The 17518-nt window shown below is 43.6% G+C and overlaps 1 protein-coding gene across 1 annotated transcript in view; it reads right to left on the bottom strand.

Annotated features, from left to right (window-relative positions):
• Positions 1–17518, bottom strand: part of LOC117352161 (carnitine O-palmitoyltransferase 1, liver isoform-like) — a 238881-nt gene that overhangs the window by 142115 nt on the left and 79248 nt on the right. The window contains 1 exon segment of the mRNA XM_033928380.1: positions 13869–13976. Coding sequence (XP_033784271.1) covers positions 13869–13976 — 108 coding nt within the window.

The raw sequence follows: 17518 nt of genomic DNA, 5'->3' as shown, positions 1-17518 counted from the left end.
GCATACCGAATTCCACCAGAACATATAATTCAATCTATCATGTTGTTTCCAATTGGATGTGATTTGTTGTATTGCAATTCCAGTTAAAATAAATAAAAGTCTGTTATTACTTGATGAAATTTGGCTTTTTGCTCTCATGGTTGTTCCAAATAATATAGTATCATATGTCAAGGCTACTGGATTTTCTAACATTATATTAATTTGGGGCCAAATTGATTTCCAGAATGATAAGATAAATGGACAAAAGAATAAAAGATGATCTAATGTCCCAGTTTCAATATTACAGTGCCAGCATCTATTAGACTTTGAACTATCTATTTTTTGCAAACGAACAGGGGTCCAAAATGCTCTGTGAAGAAGAAAAAACCAAGTTTGTCTCATAGATGCTGACACCGTACATTTTAGCCTCCAAGACCAAAGTCGTGGCCATTGAGATGCACTAATTTGGTGATTTATCTCAATGCTCCAAATGTCTCTAAGACCATTTTTTGGTTTTTTATTTATAAATCCAGATATTATTTTATACCATTGTGCGGCTTTATGTCCTCTTGAGTCCATCTAGAAACATAAGAATTCTAAACTGTGATATTTAGCAAGGTCTTTCCATTCAGGGAACCCTTTCTGAATGGATTGCTTCAATTGCAACCATTTAAAATATTGTGTTTTATTGAGACCAAATTTATTTTGCAATTGTGAAAACTCCAGCAACTTATCATTTTTTATTACATCATCCAAAGTACGAATGCCTGCTATCATCCAATGTTTCCAGATGACTTTAAAACCGCCGATCTTGATCTTGGGGTTTAGCCATATTGTTTGATTAGTTGATTTACTAATTGGAATTTGAGTTAGATTACTTATATATTTTAAAGTTTTCCAGGTATCCATAAATATTTTATGATCTTTGTATAACCTTGGCAATTTGATACCAATTACATGACTAAGACGTAATGGAAACATAAGCCTCCATTCCAGCCAAAACCAATCTGGAATATTATCTGTGGGTTCTGGGAGGATCCAATACATATACCATGACGTAAAATATAGGCTTGATGATACCTATAAAAGTTTGGAAAATTTACCCCTCCCTCCTTAATTGGTTTTTGCAACGACACTAGAGCAATTCTTGGTTTTTTATCAAGCCATATAAATTTTGTCAAAATCCTATTTAATTTTGTATAAAACGAATCTTGAAAGAAAACTGGTATCATCCCCATTTGGTAACATACTACAGGTAAAATCATCATTTTTACAGTTTGTACTCTTCCCCACCAAGATAAATGCAGAGGATTCCATTGCTCACACATTTCTATTACTTTTTGTAATAAACATTTTTCATTAATTTTCATTGTTTCATCTACTGTTTTTGTTATCAAAATTCCAAGGTATTTAATATATTCTTCTTTCCAAACAAAAGAGAATGCATCAAATAAACCTTTTGTACAGTGTATATTTAGTGGAAGAATCTCTGATTTATTCCAGTTAATTTTATATCCTGAAAAATTTCCAAATTTCTCAATCAGTTCAAGTAGATATGGAATGGTGGATTCTGGATTCCTCAAATATAGTAGTAAGTCGTCTGCATAAGCAGATATCTTATATTCTTTATCTGAATGAGGTATACCCTGTATCTCCTTTGCTTGTTGGATAGCTAATATTAAGGGTTCTAAAACAATATCAAACAGCAAAGGGGATAAGGGACATCCTTGTCTAACTCCTCTCTGTAGATTAAATTTTTCTGAAAACGTATTATTAATATATAATCTAGCAGAAGGGGAGCTATACAATGTTTGTATCATTTGTATAAATCCAGGACCTATACCAAACCATTCCATTGCCTGATACATAAAAGGCCATTCTACTCTATCAAAAGCCTTTTCTGCATCTAATGAAATTGCAAAAGTAGGTTCATTCATTTTCTTTGTTAAATATAACATATGGAATGTTAATCTGGTATTGTGAGATGAATGTCTTTGAGCAACGAATCCTGTTTGATGCATACCTATTATATGGGGGAGAGCATTAGCTAATCTTAATGCAAGTATTTTTGCTAATAATTTTCCATCTACATTTATTAAAGATATTGGTCTATAGTTTGAAACCAAAGTGGGATCTTTATTAGATTTTGGCAAAACAATAGTTAAAGATTCTGATATAGTGCCTTTAATACAACCTTTATTAAGTTGATATTGATAAAGATTTAATAAATAGGGTAATAAAAAATTTTGAAATGTTTTATAAAATTCAACTGTATATCCATCGCCACCTGGAGCGGATCCAACTCTAAGGGACTTCAAAGCTGTTCCTAATTCTTTTAGTGATATTGGTTTTTCTAAACTTCGTTTTATATGTTCAGGAATTTTTGGACCCTCTAACATTTTTAAAAATTCAGAACCATCTTTTTCTTTATTTAAATAATTTTCGGAAGAATAAAGAGATTTATAAAATTTTAGGAATTGTTTTAAAATAGGTTCAATTTGTGTAAATGTATTTCCATTTTCATCTTTTATAGCTATTAATTTTGTTTTCCTTTTTTTCGCTTTAAGATAATTTGCCAATATTCTTCCCGACTTATTTGAATTACCATAATACAACGTTTGCTGAGAAAATAAATATTTCTTAATCATCTTAGATGAGATCTCATTATATTTACCTTTTAATTTTAATAATTCTTGTTGAATAGAATATTCCCATTTTTCTATAAGTTTTGATTCTAAATTTTTGATCTCTTTTTCTAAGATTAAAAATTGTTTTTTAATCTGTTTATTAAGGGAAATACTTTTAAAACCAATAGAAGGAAATTTTTTTTTTCACTCAGAGAATAGTTAAGTTCTGTAATAGAAACATAGAAAATGACGGCAGAAAAGGGCCATGGCCCATCAAGTCTGCCCACTCTAATGACCCACCCGCCTAACTTCTTCCCCCAAGACATTCCATATGCCTATCCCATTTTCTCTTAAAATCTGGCACGCTGCTGGCCTCAATTACCTGCAGTGGAAGATCATTCCAATGATCAACCACACTTTCGGTGAAGAAATACTTCCTGGTGTCGCCATGAAATTTCCCGCCCCTGATTTTCAGTGGATGCCCTCTTGTGGCCGTAGGTCCTTTAAGAAAAAAGATATCATCTTCCACCTCGATACGGCCCATGATATATTTGAACGTCTCAATCATGTCTCCCCTCTCTCTGCGTTCCTCGAGTGAGTATAGCTGCAATTTTACTCAGCCGTTCCTCATACGAGAGATCCTTGAGTCCTGAGACCATCCTGGTGGCCATTCGCTGAACCGATTCAGCTCTGAGCACATCTTTTTGGTAATGTGGCCTCCAGAATTGTACACAATATTCCAGATGAGGTCTCACCATGGATTTGTACAATGGCATTATGACTTGGATGAAGCTTTCTTCACATGATTGGCAGTTTTCATGTCTTCACTAATGATCACTCCTAAGTCTCGTTCTGCTGCAATCCTAGCTAAGGTCTCACCATTTAGGGTGTAAGTTCTGCATGGATTTCTGCTGCCAAGGTGCATGACCTTACACTTTTTGGCATTGAAGCTTAGTTGCCAGTCGAGGACCAATGTTCCATTAAGACTAGGTCCTGCGTCATACTGTCGGGCAATGTTGCATAGTTTGGCGTTGCCAGAGGATGTGGTAAGAGCGGATAGCATAGCTGATTTTTAAGAAAGGTTTGGACAAGTTCTTGGAGGAAAAGTCCATAGTCTGTTATTCAAGTTTCAAGTTTATTAAATTTTTGATTGATCGCTTTGTCATATTTTCAAAGCGATGAACATTAATACAAAGTAATAAAAGTGGATACAAAATTACCTTATTAAAAAAATAAAATTAAAATTACATATAATCTAAAACATTAATTATCCATAATCAATAAATTTATACTATATACATACTTGACATGACATGAATAAAAGGGAAAAGGGATAAGAAATACAAAATTCAATAAAAAGAGAGGTAGGGTCAAAACGTGAGGTTAGGAATTAAGATTAATGCATCATTGTGTTCTTGTTTATAAGTACTTAATCGAAAGCGTCTTTATAAAGGAACGTTTTTAGGTTGATCTTAAATTTATCAATATCTTGTTCATTTCTTAAATAGATTGGCAAGGAATTCCATATTTGTGGCGCTGTAACTGAAAAAATGAATTGTCTTCTTGTATTTATAATTTTAAGAGAAGGAACTGTAAGTAAATGTTGTTCGTTGGATCTTAATGATCTATTAGTGGAGTAGGGAATTAGAGTTCTATAGATAAAGGCCGGAGTTTTATAAAGCATTGCTTTAAAAGTGAGCAGACATATTTTATAAGTTATTCTGTGCGATACTGGAAGCCAATGGGCATTTTTGAGAAGTGGCGTTACATGATCAAATTTTTTCTTTTTTGTTATTAATTTGATGGCGGTGTTTTGAATTATTTGTAATCTTCTTATTTCTTTTTGTGTAATCCCTTGAAAGAGGGCATTACAATAATCAATTTTGGAAATTATTAAAGAGTGCACCAAGATATTTAATGATTTAGAAGAAAGATATTGCGAGAGAGAACGTATTTGACGAAGCCTATAAAATGAAGATTTAATGATATTGCTTATATGTTCATGGAAGGTTAATTTGCTATCAAATGTCACTCCTAGAATTTTAATACTGTCAACTATTTGAAGAGGAATGTTTTTTATAATAATAGGAGTAATAATTTTAGAAGTTTCTTTCCAAGGAAAAAGTAATGTTTTTGTTTTTTCAATATTGAGGGCCAACCTATTTTTATCCAACCATCGATGAATTTGTTCAAGTTTATTATTTATTGAGAGAGACATGGGGGAAGCCACTGCTTGCCCTGGATTGGTAGCATGGAATATTGCTACTCCTTGGGTTTTGGCCAGGTACTAGTGACCTGGATTGAGCACGGTGATAACGGACTACTGGGCTTGATGGACCATTGGTCTGACCCAATAAGGCTATTCTTATGTTCTTATGGAGCGGTTTTCAAGATCCTCCACTTGTGCCTGTAAGTCTTTTATAAGTCTAGCCTGAGTTTGCACTAAGCCCTGGGTCCCTTTCACCTCTTCTGCCAATTGTGCCACCTGGTCCTCCAAGGCTTACACACATGCACTGAGATCCTTAACTTCAGCCTTGATTTCAGCAAGAGCAGTTTGCACATTTTGACAAACACTTATCTCCTGCTTTAACTCCCTCAACCAAGAGCGGGGCATTTCAATTGTTGCACCCTCAGTCTCCTTTGTCACACTCATCCGTTCCTTCTCCTCAGAACTAGAAGATGCCAGCGCCATTTTTTCCCCCTCGTTCAGCAGTAGCAGGTAAGGACACTGTCAGCCCTGCCTTAACTTGCTGGCCTTACCAATGTCAGCAAAGGCCTATCGGAGATCATATAAATTAGAATTCCCTACCCTCCCTCTCTGCAACATCTCTCTCTGGGGTTCAAAAAGGATTGGATGACTTCCTGGAAGCGAAGGGGATTGCAGGGTACAGATAGAGGGTTACTTACAGGACATTAGGCAAATAGGGTATGAATGTTTTAGGTAAGAAGCACTTACAGGCCATGGACTTGGGGGGGCCGTCGTGGGGCAATGCTTATGTTCTTATGTCTGGAACATCACCACCTTCTTCTCTGTCTTTCCTCTGGACTCTGTAATTGTAATGCTCGATGTATCTTTATGAATCTTGCTTTTCTGTAATATTAAGCTTATTTCTACATTATATTCTCTATGTAATCACTTCTGGCTGTGCTTGTCATTTGATTTTACTTCCTACTGAATCTTCTGCAAGGGTATTGAACCCGGGACCTGGCGGATTGTAAGGCCGCTTCAACATTACCCCTCCAAACCTTACAGACACCACCTCCTGTTTCTTGCCTGTGTCCGCTGCAAAATGAAATTTTTCCAATTTTTTCCATGCTGCCATGACTGAGCACAATATTCACACTATCAAGAGGGTCGTACACTCCACCTCATAAGACAAAACGCAGCTGCCCCTACGGAGCTCAGGAATTATGCTGCCATCCTGGGCTATGACATCACTTCCTCTCTCTCACTTATCTTTTTTAAATTGGAAAATTTACAAGCACTATAACGACCCACAGGATTTTAATGGTAAGTTTAGAACATCAGGGCCCTAAATTGTAAGCTCTCCAGGAAAAGAAAAAAACATCTATTATTCTTGCGAATGGTATGAGCTAAATTCAATTCCCTCTTCCTCTGTATTTAAATGATTATAGTCACCACTAATCTTAATCTAATCTAATGCTTGGTTCTGTATACCGAGACTTCAATCCAGGAAAGCTCATCTCGGTTTACAATAATTAGTTTAGGCTAAAAAGGATTAAAGAGAAGGGAAATAAAAAAGGAATTAGTTATCAAAATGCTTAGTGAACAGGATAGTTTTCAAAGACTTATGAAAAAAGAAAGGGAGACGGAACTTCTTAAAAAGAGTGGAAGATTATTCCAGAGTTGAGGAAACTTAAAGGACAAAGAGTGACCAAAGATCTTGACTCCTTTGATACCTTTACTAGAAGGACAGGATAGTTTGAATTGTTGGTCATCCTTGCAAAAGAGAATCTATAAAGATTCCAAGATAAAAGGACTAGGGGAGTAAAAATGCCATGAAGAATTTTAAAGATGACACAAGCACATTTGAACTGGACTCTGAAATACACAGGGAGCTAATGAAGACTATGAAACAATGGTGTCACATGATCGAACTTATGTTTCCCGAAAATCAATTTAGCAGTAGTGTTCTGGACCAATTGCAGTCTAGAAAGACAGCTTTTTGTAATACTAACATAAAGCACAGTTACTTACCGTAACAGGTGTTATCCAGGGACAGCAGGCAGATATTCTTAACGCATGGGTGATGTCACCGACGGAGCCCCGGTACGGACACTTTTAACTAGAAAGTTCTAGTTGGTCACACCGCGCATGCGCGGGTGCCTTCCCGCTCGATGGAGGAGAGCGTGGTCCCCAGTTAAGATAAGCCAGCTAAGAAGCCAACCCGGGGAGGTGGGTGGGTCGTAAGAATATCTGCCTGCTGTCCCTGGATAACACCTGTTACGGTAAGTAACTGTGCTTTATCCCAGGACAAGCAGGCAGCATATTCTTAACGCATGGGTGACCTCCAAGCTAACAGAGAGGGAGGGGGGATGGTTGGCCATTAGGAAAACAAATTTTGTAACACAGATTGGCCGAAGTGCCCATCCCGTCTGGAGAAGGCATCCAGACAGTAGTGAGAAGTGAATGTGTGAACTGAGGACCAAGTGGCAGCTTTGCAGATTTCCTCGATGGGCGTGGAGCGAAGGAAAGCCACAGAAGCAGCCATAGCTCTGACCCTGTGGGCCGTGACAGCACCTTCCAGTGAGAGACCGGCCCGAGCATAACAGAACGCAATGCTGGCAGCAAGCCAGTTAGAAAGCGTCCGTTTAGAGACAGGGCGACCTAGACGGTTAGGGTCGAAGGACAAAAAAAGCTGAGGGGACGAGCGGTGAGCCCTGGTACGGTCAAGGTAGTATGCAAGGGCACGCTTACAGTCCAGCGTGTGTAATGCCTGTTCCCCAGGATGAGAATGGGGCTTAGGGAAAAAGACAGGCAACACAATGGATTGGTTGAGGTGGAAGTCAGAGACCACCTTGGGAAGAAATTTAGGATGGGTACGCAGAATCACCTTGTCATGGTGAAAAACCGTGAAAGGTGGGTCAGCGACCAGTGCATGCAGCTCACTAACCCTCCTGGCAGAGGTGATGGCAATGAGGAAAAGCACCTTCCATGTCAGAAATTTGAGTGAAGTTGTGGCAAGAGGCTCAAATGGAGGTTTCATGAGGGCTGAGAGAACCACATTCAGGTCCCAGACGACTGGAGGAGGCTTCAGCGGTGGTTTGACATTGAAGAGGCCTCTCATGAACCAGGAAACCAGGGGATGAGCCATGAGAGGTTTTCCGAGGATAGGCTCATGAAACGCAGTGATGGCACTGAGGTGGACTCTGATTGAGGTAGACTTGAGGCCAGCGTCGGAGAGAGAAAGCAAATAGTCCAGTACAGTTTCTACCGCCAATGAGGCGGGATCGTGATGATGAAGTAGACACCAAGAGGAGAACCGGGTCCACTTCTGATGGTAACATTGGAGGGTGGCCGGTTTTCTGGAGGCATCCAAAATACGACGGACAGGCTGAGACAGGTTCTCTGGAGAGGTCAGCCCGAGAGAAACCAAACTGTCAGGTGGAGCGAGGACAGATTGGGATGCAGTAGAGACTGATGCTGCTGTGTAAGTAGAGTAGGAAACACAGGAAGAGGAATGGGCTCCCTGGAGCTGAGCTGGAACAGGAGGGAGAACCAGTGTTGGCGAGGCCACCGAGGAGCGATGAGAATCATGGTGGCTCTGTCCCTGCGGAGTTTGGATAATGTCCGCAACATCAGAGGTAGTGGAGGAAGGCATAGAGGAACCGATCCGTCCAGTCGAGCAGGAATGCATCCGGGGCCAGACGGTGAGGAGAGAAGAGTCTGGAACAGAACTGGGGCAGCTGATGGTTGTGAGGAGCTGCAAAGAGGTCCACTTGCGGAGTGCCCCAGCGCGCAAAGATGGAGCGGAGTGTGGGAGGATCCAGAGTCCACTCGTGAGGTTGAAGGATGCGGCTGAGATTGTCGGCCAGGGAGTTCTGTTTGCCCTGGAAGAGCCTTGAGGAAGAGACTGTGGGCCGTGGCCCAGGTCCAGATGCGGATGGCCTCCTGACAGAGGAGGGGAGATCCGGTGCCGCCTTGCTTGTTTATGTAGTACATGGCGACTTGGTTGTCTGTGCACAGGAGAAGAACCTGAGGGTAGAGAAGGTGCTGGAAGGCTTTGAGAGCATAGAACATGGCTCTGAGCTCCAGGAAATTGATGTGATGTAGACGCTCCTGAGGGGTCCAGAGACCCTGAGTGCGAAGATCTCCCAGGTGAGCTCCCCATGCATAGGGGGAGGCATCCGTGGTGATGATCATGGAGTGAGGGGGCAGATGAAAGAGTAGACCCCTGGAAAGATTTGAGGAGTTCAACCACCATTGAAGAGATTGCTGAAGAGACGATGTCACAGAGATGGGATGAGAAAGAGGATCCGTGGTCTGTGACCATTGGTTGGCTAGAGTCCACTGAGGTGTCCTGAGGTGGAGTCGTGCCAGAGGAAGTACATGGACCATCGTGGCCATGTGGCCCAGGAGGACCATCATCTGCCGAGCTGGGATGGAGTGATGAAGGAGCACCTGACGACAGAGGTGGAGCAGGGTCCGTTGTCGGTCGGAGGGAAGAAACGCCCTCATCAGAGTGTTGTCGAGAACTGCTCCAATGAATTGAAGTCGCTGTGTGGGAAGCAGATGCGACTTGGGGTAGTTGATCTCGAACCCCAGGAGATGGAGGAAAGAGATGGTGTGTTGAGTGGCTTGTAGCACAAGCGGAGACGTAGGAGCTTTCACCAACCAATCGTCCAAGTATGGGAACGTTGTGAGACCTGAGGAAGGCCGCCACCACAATAAGGCACTTGGTGAACACCCTGGGTGATGATGCGAGGCCAAAGGGTAGCACTTTGTACTGATAATGGCGGTGCTGTACCTGAAATCGGAGGTAGCGACGTGAAGTCAGTGAGTGTAGGCCTCTTTGAGGTCTAGGGAACATAGCCAGTCGTGTTGAGAGAGAAGCGGGTAAAGCGTGGCAAGGGAGAGCATTCTGAACTTTTCCTTGACCAGACACTTGTTGAGGTTCCGGAGATCGAGGATGGGACGGAGGTCTCCTGTCTTCTTGGGAACCAGGAAGTAGCGGGAGTAGAATCCCCGACCCCTTTGGTCTGGGGGTACCTCTTCGATGGCATTGAGAAGAAGGAGGGATTGAACCTCCCTCAGGAGGAGGGGGGATTGAGAGGAGTGAGAAACAGACTCTATGGGAGGATTGTCTGGTGGAAGAGTCAGGAAACTGAGAGAGTAGCCATGGCGAATGATGTTGAGGACCCACAGGTCTGATGTGATGACCTCCCAACGGTTGAGGAAGAGTTGAAGACGTCCTCCTATCGGCTGAGGAAGAGGCAAGGATGGTGGGAGACTGGCTATGCCCTGGAGAAAAGAGTCAAAAGGGCTGAGATGGTTTTGACTGCGGGAGAGGCTTGGCCGGTGGGTGAGATTGTGAACGTGCCTGAGTCTGGTGCTGTTGACGAGGCCGGTGAGACTGTAGTTGTTGAGGCGGGTTGAGAGGTCTGGCCGAGAACCTGCGTTGATAGGAAGACTGCTGTTTGTAGGGGCGAGCAGGTGGAGTTTTCTTCTTAGGTTTGATCAGGTGCCGAGAGTTTCTGGGTAGTTGAGTCCAGGGACTCCCCAAAGAGTTCATCACCAAGACAAGGTGCGTTGGCTAGGCGGTCTTGGTGATTAATATCGAGGTCAGAAACTCTCAGCCAGGCCAAGCGCCTCATGGCAACAGCCATGGCAGATGCTCGAGAGGTCAGCTCAAAAGAGTCATAAATGGAGCGCACCATAAATTTCCTGAGTTGGAGCAAACTGGAAAGTTGTTGTTGAAAAACCGGGACTTTGCATTCAGGGATGTACTTTTGGAAGGAGGAGAGTTGCTGCACCAAATGCTTCATATAGAAGGAGAAGTGGAAGGTGTAATTATTAGCTCTGTTGGCAAGCATGGAATTCTGATAAAGGCGCTTGCCAAATTTATCCATCGTTCTGCCCTCTCTGCCAGGAGGGGTAGAGGCATAAACACTGGAGCCCTGGGTTTTCTTTAAAGTGGACTCCACTAGAAGGGATTCATGGGGTAGTTGAGGTTTGTCGAACCCCGGGATAGGAATGACCCTATATAAACTATCCAGTTTTCGAGGTGCACCCGGTACCGTGAGAGGGTTTTCCCAATTTTTGTAAAAGTTTCCCGTAAGATGTCGTGGACGGGTAACTTTAAAAATTCTTTGGGGGGTTGTTCGAAGTCCAGGGCGTCAAGGAAAGCCTGGGACTTCTTAGAGTCGGACTCCAAAGGGATAGACAGAGCTGCCGACATTTCTCTTAGAAATTTTGTGAATGAGGACTGTTCAGGTTTGGAACTGGTATCGACCATCGAGGGTTCCTCGTCCGTTGATGAAGCCTCATCATCGGTACTGGGTGGGGATTCTTCCCATAAGTCCGGGTCCCTGACGTCGGTATGCGCGGGACGGGACGGTGGTGCGGACAGCTCAGTATGGCGAGTCTTAGAGAGAGATTTGCCAGAGCGCATCGAGACGGTACCGGGGGAGGAAGATCGGTGCCGGTCCTGGTCTCGGGGGGACTGGTGTCGGTCTCGATGTCGGGGAGGGTCGGCATCAGAGCGTGGTTGCACCGGAGGATGGAGTGGTTCAGCCGCGAGTACCGGCATGGAGGTGTTCAATGGTACCGATGGTGTCGACACCGGTGGTATGGTGCGAGGTTCGGGCCGGTCCGGCACTGAAAGGAGTGGGGCCAACAGTGTGGGCAACAAGTGCTGGAGTTGTTGTTGTAGTTGCTCCTGCAGTTGGTTTTGGAGTATGGCCGCAATGCGGTTGTCCAGAGGGGGCACCGGTACCGCTTTTTTCTTTTTCGGTACCATAGGTGCCGCTCCATGCCCCGGCGATGAGGAGGCCGATGACGAGGAACTCACCGAAATCGGGGCGGAGCGTTTGCGGGGTCGGCGTGATGCCGGGAGGACCGGTGTCGCCGGTGTGGCAGGAGGGCGCTCAAGGGAAGTGGAAGGCTTCTTAGCCGGCTTACCTGGTGCCAGCGACCCCGAGGAAGGATCAGGCGGTGTCGAAGTAGTCGGTGCCGACTTTTGCGATGCCATTGACGGCGTGGCTGATTCCATGGCAGATTCGGTGCTGAAAAGAATATTTTGTTGGATCTGTCTATTTTTTAATATACGTTTTTTAAGAGTAGCACAGCGGGTGCAGGTGTCAGCCCGATGCTCTGGACCCAGGCACTGTAGGCACCAATTGTGCGGGTGCAGTGAGAGATATCGGGCGTGCACACCGCTGGCACTTCTTAAAGCCCGGCTGAGGGGGCATGAAGGGAAACACAGCCTCCGCAAAATCAAAACCGGAGGCCTGTATGGTGACAACAGGCCCCGCCGGGGCCAGTTCGAAAAATAAAGAGAAAACAAAGGGGTTTTTTTTGGAATTTAAAACGAAAAAGAAACCCGAAGGTAAAGAAGAAAAAGGAAGACAAAAACGCGAGCGGGAAGGCAAAATCCGATATTTCAACGGCCGTTGAAAAACACATGCGTCTTCTTCGCTCCGCGGAAACGAAGAAACTGGGGACCACGCTCTCCTCCGTCGAGCGGGAAGGCACCTGCGCATGCGCGGTGCGACCAACTAGAACTTTCTAGTTAAAAGTGTCCGTACCGGGGCTCCGTCGGTGACGTCACCCATGCGTTAAGAATATGCTGCCTGCTTGTCCTGGGATAAATGACATTACAATAGTCAAGATGAGATAAAATGATCGACTGAACTAGGATGCAGAAGTGATGTTGATGAAAAATGTGTCTAACTTTCTTCAGCATGCGCAAATTGAAAAAGCATTTCTTAATCACAGAGTTGATCTGATCCTTGAAAGAAAGCGAGGAGTCAAAAAAGACTCCCAGAATCTTGGCAGAGAACTCGATCTGCAAGGAGGATCCAGAAGCCAGTGTCACAGAACTAGGCAAATAGTCCAATTTTGGACCTAGCCACAATAACTTAGTCTTAGATGCATTTAGTTTCATCTGAACGGCCTGGGCCCATAATTGGAGTTTCGAGATACAAAGATTGACTTTAGATTCTAAATCAATGATATCTGGATCTATCTCTATCAGTATGAAAATGTCGTCTGCATAGGTAAGTAAAGTTTCGCAGGTAGACAACCTAAAAATATTAAGGGTAGTCTTGTAAAGATTAAATAATATTGGGGAAAATGGAGATCCCTGAAGGACTCCACAAGAGGGCTGCCAAGAACCGGATGAATTACCTTCAAGATTCACTGAATAAGAGCGATACAAGAGAAATTTAGAGAACCAATCCAAGACTACTTGGTGAAGACCTATATCTAAAAGCAACTGAAGCAGAATGCTGCAGATAAATCAAATTGAAGTAAAATGGAGTATTTATTTTGAAATGAATTTGTTGAATTTTAGAGAGAAGAGAGATCAAATAGAGTTTCAGTACTAAAGTTGGAACGGAATCCATGTTGAAATGGCTGAAGTAGAGAGAATATTTCCAGGTAATCAGTAAGTTGACCAGCTACAATTGATTCTAGCATTTTTGTGAGTAGAGATATATCAGCGATTGGGCGGTAATGAGAAGGAACAGAAGGATCTAGATAACTTTTTTTTTTTTTTTTTGCATTTAATATTATTTAAGAAAATGGATTAAAAGCAGTTGTCATATTGCAACTGTAGAATAGAATTTAAACTTACTACTACATGTACTTTCTTTTTTTAAAAAAATTCTTTATTCGTTTTTAAACTTTTTTAAAAGAGGGGACAGTGTTATTTGTCCCACTACTGCTGAAAACTGACCTCTCTGATGTCAGGAAATAACTGTTCTACAAGAGCATTTTTATTTGATAGGTTTTAAGTAATATTTAAATATTTTTTCTGCCAATAAAAGCTAAAACCACAAATATCATTCATAACCAATTAAACATATTTGATAGGATTTTCCATCCTAGGTTATATGAGTATTGCTGGTTACTCTCAAGAACTGAGACTGCAGGGTTTTCTGTTTCAATGAACTGGGGTTAAATTACCAATGCATATAATTATATAGATCCAAGCAAGCATCCTTGTATGTTAGCAACCAAATTTCATCACAACAATCTTTGCTTTTTGTTAGAGAATAAGTAAATTATACTCTACCCACTGGCATTATTTCTTCCCTGTCCAGTTTCCTCCTGTAGAGATGGATGGCATGGATAGCATTTCCTGCTCGAGCTGCTTGCAGGTGTGTCGGAATGATGTACAAGTAATCCTATCAGAGGCAATAAGAGAGATACTTATTGCTTATTTATAGCTTCTATACCGCTACTAATGACTACAAAGTCAATTCAGAGCGGTTTACATGATGCATATATGAACAATTTAATGATGGTACAGACTGTAATGATTTGTTTAAAATGTCTGTGAAGTAGGTTAGTCCCAGGCCCTCAAGCTCTCTCATCAGGTATATTGGGCATGGGTCGAGTGACTTATAAGAAATGGACAGGCTTTGTAATTTAGAAGCTTTCAACACAAAGGGGCATCTACAACAAAACTCATGTAAGCAGAACTATTAGCATGGGTTTACAAAAAAAACAAACAAACCCCAACCAAAACCCTAGCAAGTCTGCTAAAAAGTCACTAATGTGATTTGTGACAAAAACAAATTTATGCCTGTTCTAAAAAATATTCCAGAAATGTCCACAACTTTAAATCCCAAATCAATACAGGAAGGTAAATAATTCACAGCAAAAATGAATGTGACCTAGATGGAAACAGAAGAGGAATCCCAAAACTGGTCTTGGAGGCTTTCCAGCCAGTCAGGTTTTTCCGGATATCCACAATGAATATTCATGAAGAGTGCATGCAAATCTCTCACATAAAAATATTCATTGTCGATATCCGGAAAACCTGACTAGCTGGGGTATCTCCAGGACCAGGTTGGGGAACCATTGCACCAAGTGATTCTCAAATCAATTAAATTACTAATGTGAAAAGGGGCACTCAGTTTGTCAACCACAAAAAGCAAGCCTCGCTGATTTAAGCCGGCAATAGTCAGCTACTTGCATTTATGCTCTTTCAACATCAAGGTGCCTCTCTCATATGGGCATAATTAGATGAATCTACCAAAACAATCAAATAAAGTGGAAAGGTAGTTCCTCCACAATTAACTGAAAGAAATTTAAAGTTAAGTTTAAGCCAGAAGCATCAGTCCAGCAGGAAACTAAAAATTAAGTGCATTGAATCACTAATCTGGAACAAGCACAAAACCTTATCTTCAGTTAAGGGGCTTGAAAGACTTGCCCGACAGAAAACTTGTTTCATTCCTTCCTCAAGGACAAGTCTCTTCAGTCATCTAGCTCTAGACTTGCTTCTACAAAATCCTTTTTTTTTTTTTTTTTCTTCAAAATGGCATGCAGACAAACATGTATAACGTAACATAAATCTTTATTTATGGGGGTCACGTGATGCACTCAACCTGAACGGACATCTCTAGACCTCTCTCCTGATCCCGGCCCTGCTTTATCGGCTATATATCATATACTTTTGGGTTCTGTTTGCTGACACGGTTTCTCTCTGCACAGGTACCTCAGTGGGCTGCCAGCTGGTACCACTTTTGCTGGGGTTTCAAGTTATGCCGGCAAGAGCCTCGAAGGCTTCCAAAGCTCAGCACAGCCTTTCAACCCCTGTAAAAATGGCGACGGTACCCTCACCTGCCAAGGTTCAACTTAGCCCGACGATAATGTTACAGGCGATGGCCATTGAGGAATTAATAAAACACTTCATCACCGCATTTCTCGATGATAAGCTCACTCGGCTGCAGACCACGGTGGATGGGATGAAGGACACCGTTGAGCGGCAGGCCACTCGTATCCAGCATGTGGAGGATCGAGTGTCGGCACAGGAGGATCGAACAGTGGCTTTGGAAGCGGGGATCCAGTCCTTGGAGGAGAAATGCCACCGCCTGGAAGACCGAGCGGAGGATCTGGAAAATCGTAGCCGGAGGAATCATGTCCGGCTGATTGGAGTGCCAGAATCTCTCCCTGCTGCGGATCTTCCCGCCCTGATCTCCACGTGGCTGCCCAAGGAGCTGGGAATGGACCCTGGCGGCACTCCCTTATTGGTTGAGCGGGCGCATCGGCTGGGGAGCCGCCGAGAAGGAGATTTGCGACCAAGACCTGTGATTGCCCGCATCCTCAACGGCTTATCAGCGGCTATAAAGCAAAGGGGACTCTATCTTACGAGGGGCACCGCATCTTGTTGTTTCAAGACTATTCGCCGAGAGTAGCGGAGCAGAGGAGGGCGATGGCTCCCTACTGTACACAACTTCACCAGCGGCAGATGCGGTTCGTGTTACAATACCCGGCTAAGCTGAGGGTACACCACGAAAATCGGGCCCTCTATTTTACTTCCCCTGCTGAGATCCACGCCTTCCTGGAGGGACTGCCCGGCTGACTATCCGCTGAGGGGGGATCCCTGGACGCTGATGGTGACTTTTACTGTTGCTGACATGGTTCCTGAGAGAGGGCAGGGACTCCTGACTTTTTTCAGCGGGTGTCCGAGCTGTGCTTAATCGGGCGGGGCTGCTCTCCCCCGGGGTCCTTTCTCCTCCCTTTTCCGTTTCCTTTTGCTATGCTCATTACTTGTATTATGGCACTTTTCTTTTCCTGAGGACTAGGAGCTTTAGTTGGCCTGCCCGCAGCTTGGGGGGGTTGATTCATGTTCGCCCCCGGGGTAAGTAGCGGGCGCTCTGTTGTGCTCCTCCTCGAGCTTCTTCCTTTCGTACTTTTTCCTTCCCATGCCACACTTTCTCTTTATTTTCTTCCTTCTTTCTTTCTCTTTTTTTTTTTTTCTCTTATCTCGGTATCTCTTTCTTTCTGTGTTGATTGGGTGCCTTAACGGGGGGGGGGGATAGGGGGACGCAAGTCTGGGGTTGAGCCTTAGCTCTTTTTTGTTTGAATTCAGCGTTTCAGATAGTACCGTTGTGTATACACTGTTCAGGTAATTTGCTGTACAGCAGTTCAGTTTTATATGTATGGCTTCTGCTCCCTGCCTGTTGTTTTTCCTTTACTCCTGTAAGTACTAGGTAGGGGGGGCCTGTCTGTATTTGGGGCTTTCTTTTCTTTTTTCTTAGGGCACTATGGCCAGACTTCTACCGCCCCCTGGAGAGGGGGGAGGGGGCCATTACTTGACGCTAGTTCGGGATACCTGGGGGCCCGGTGGGAGGGCTTTGTCAGCTTTAGGTAGTTCTTTTCTTTCCTTCTCTTTTTTGCTACTTTTCTGCTCGGGATGGGGGAGGGGTGAGGGAGGTTGAGTGCATGCAGCTCTTTTGGGAGATTGGGGTTTGGAAGGTTTGGGGAAGGCTTTCCGGGAGGGTGGTGGGGAGAGGGGTGGGTGGGGATGGATGGGGATGTTTGTTGGGTGGTATGTGAGGGTTCAGGGGATGGGGTACGGTGGGGACTTGGCAGACAGGAGACTGGAGGGACCGTGGGGCTCTGTTATCCATGGGAGCCATGCCTGGCTGGGGGGTCTGGTTTCTGGGACATTTCCTTTTTTGTAGTCTGTGGCTGAAATGGTGGCTTTTTATGTTACACAGCTATGGTTAATTTGACTGTAGTTACTCTTAATGTTGATGGTATCCATTCACCTATAAAACGTAAGAAAATTCTTACCTGGCTCCGGCACCATCATGCGGATGTTGCTTTCCTTCAGGAAACTCACCTAACTAGCGCTGAACACGAGAAGCTGCGCCGGGAGTGGGTTGGGGATGTGAGGTATTCCGCATATAATGGCAGACAACGGGGGGTGGCTATT

The sequence above is a fragment of the Geotrypetes seraphini genome, chromosome 19, assembly GCF_902459505.1.
Source record: "Geotrypetes seraphini chromosome 19, aGeoSer1.1, whole genome shotgun sequence".
Lineage (NCBI taxonomy): Eukaryota > Metazoa > Chordata > Amphibia > Gymnophiona > Dermophiidae > Geotrypetes > Geotrypetes seraphini.
This window is presented reverse-complemented; position numbering and strand designations above follow the sequence as displayed.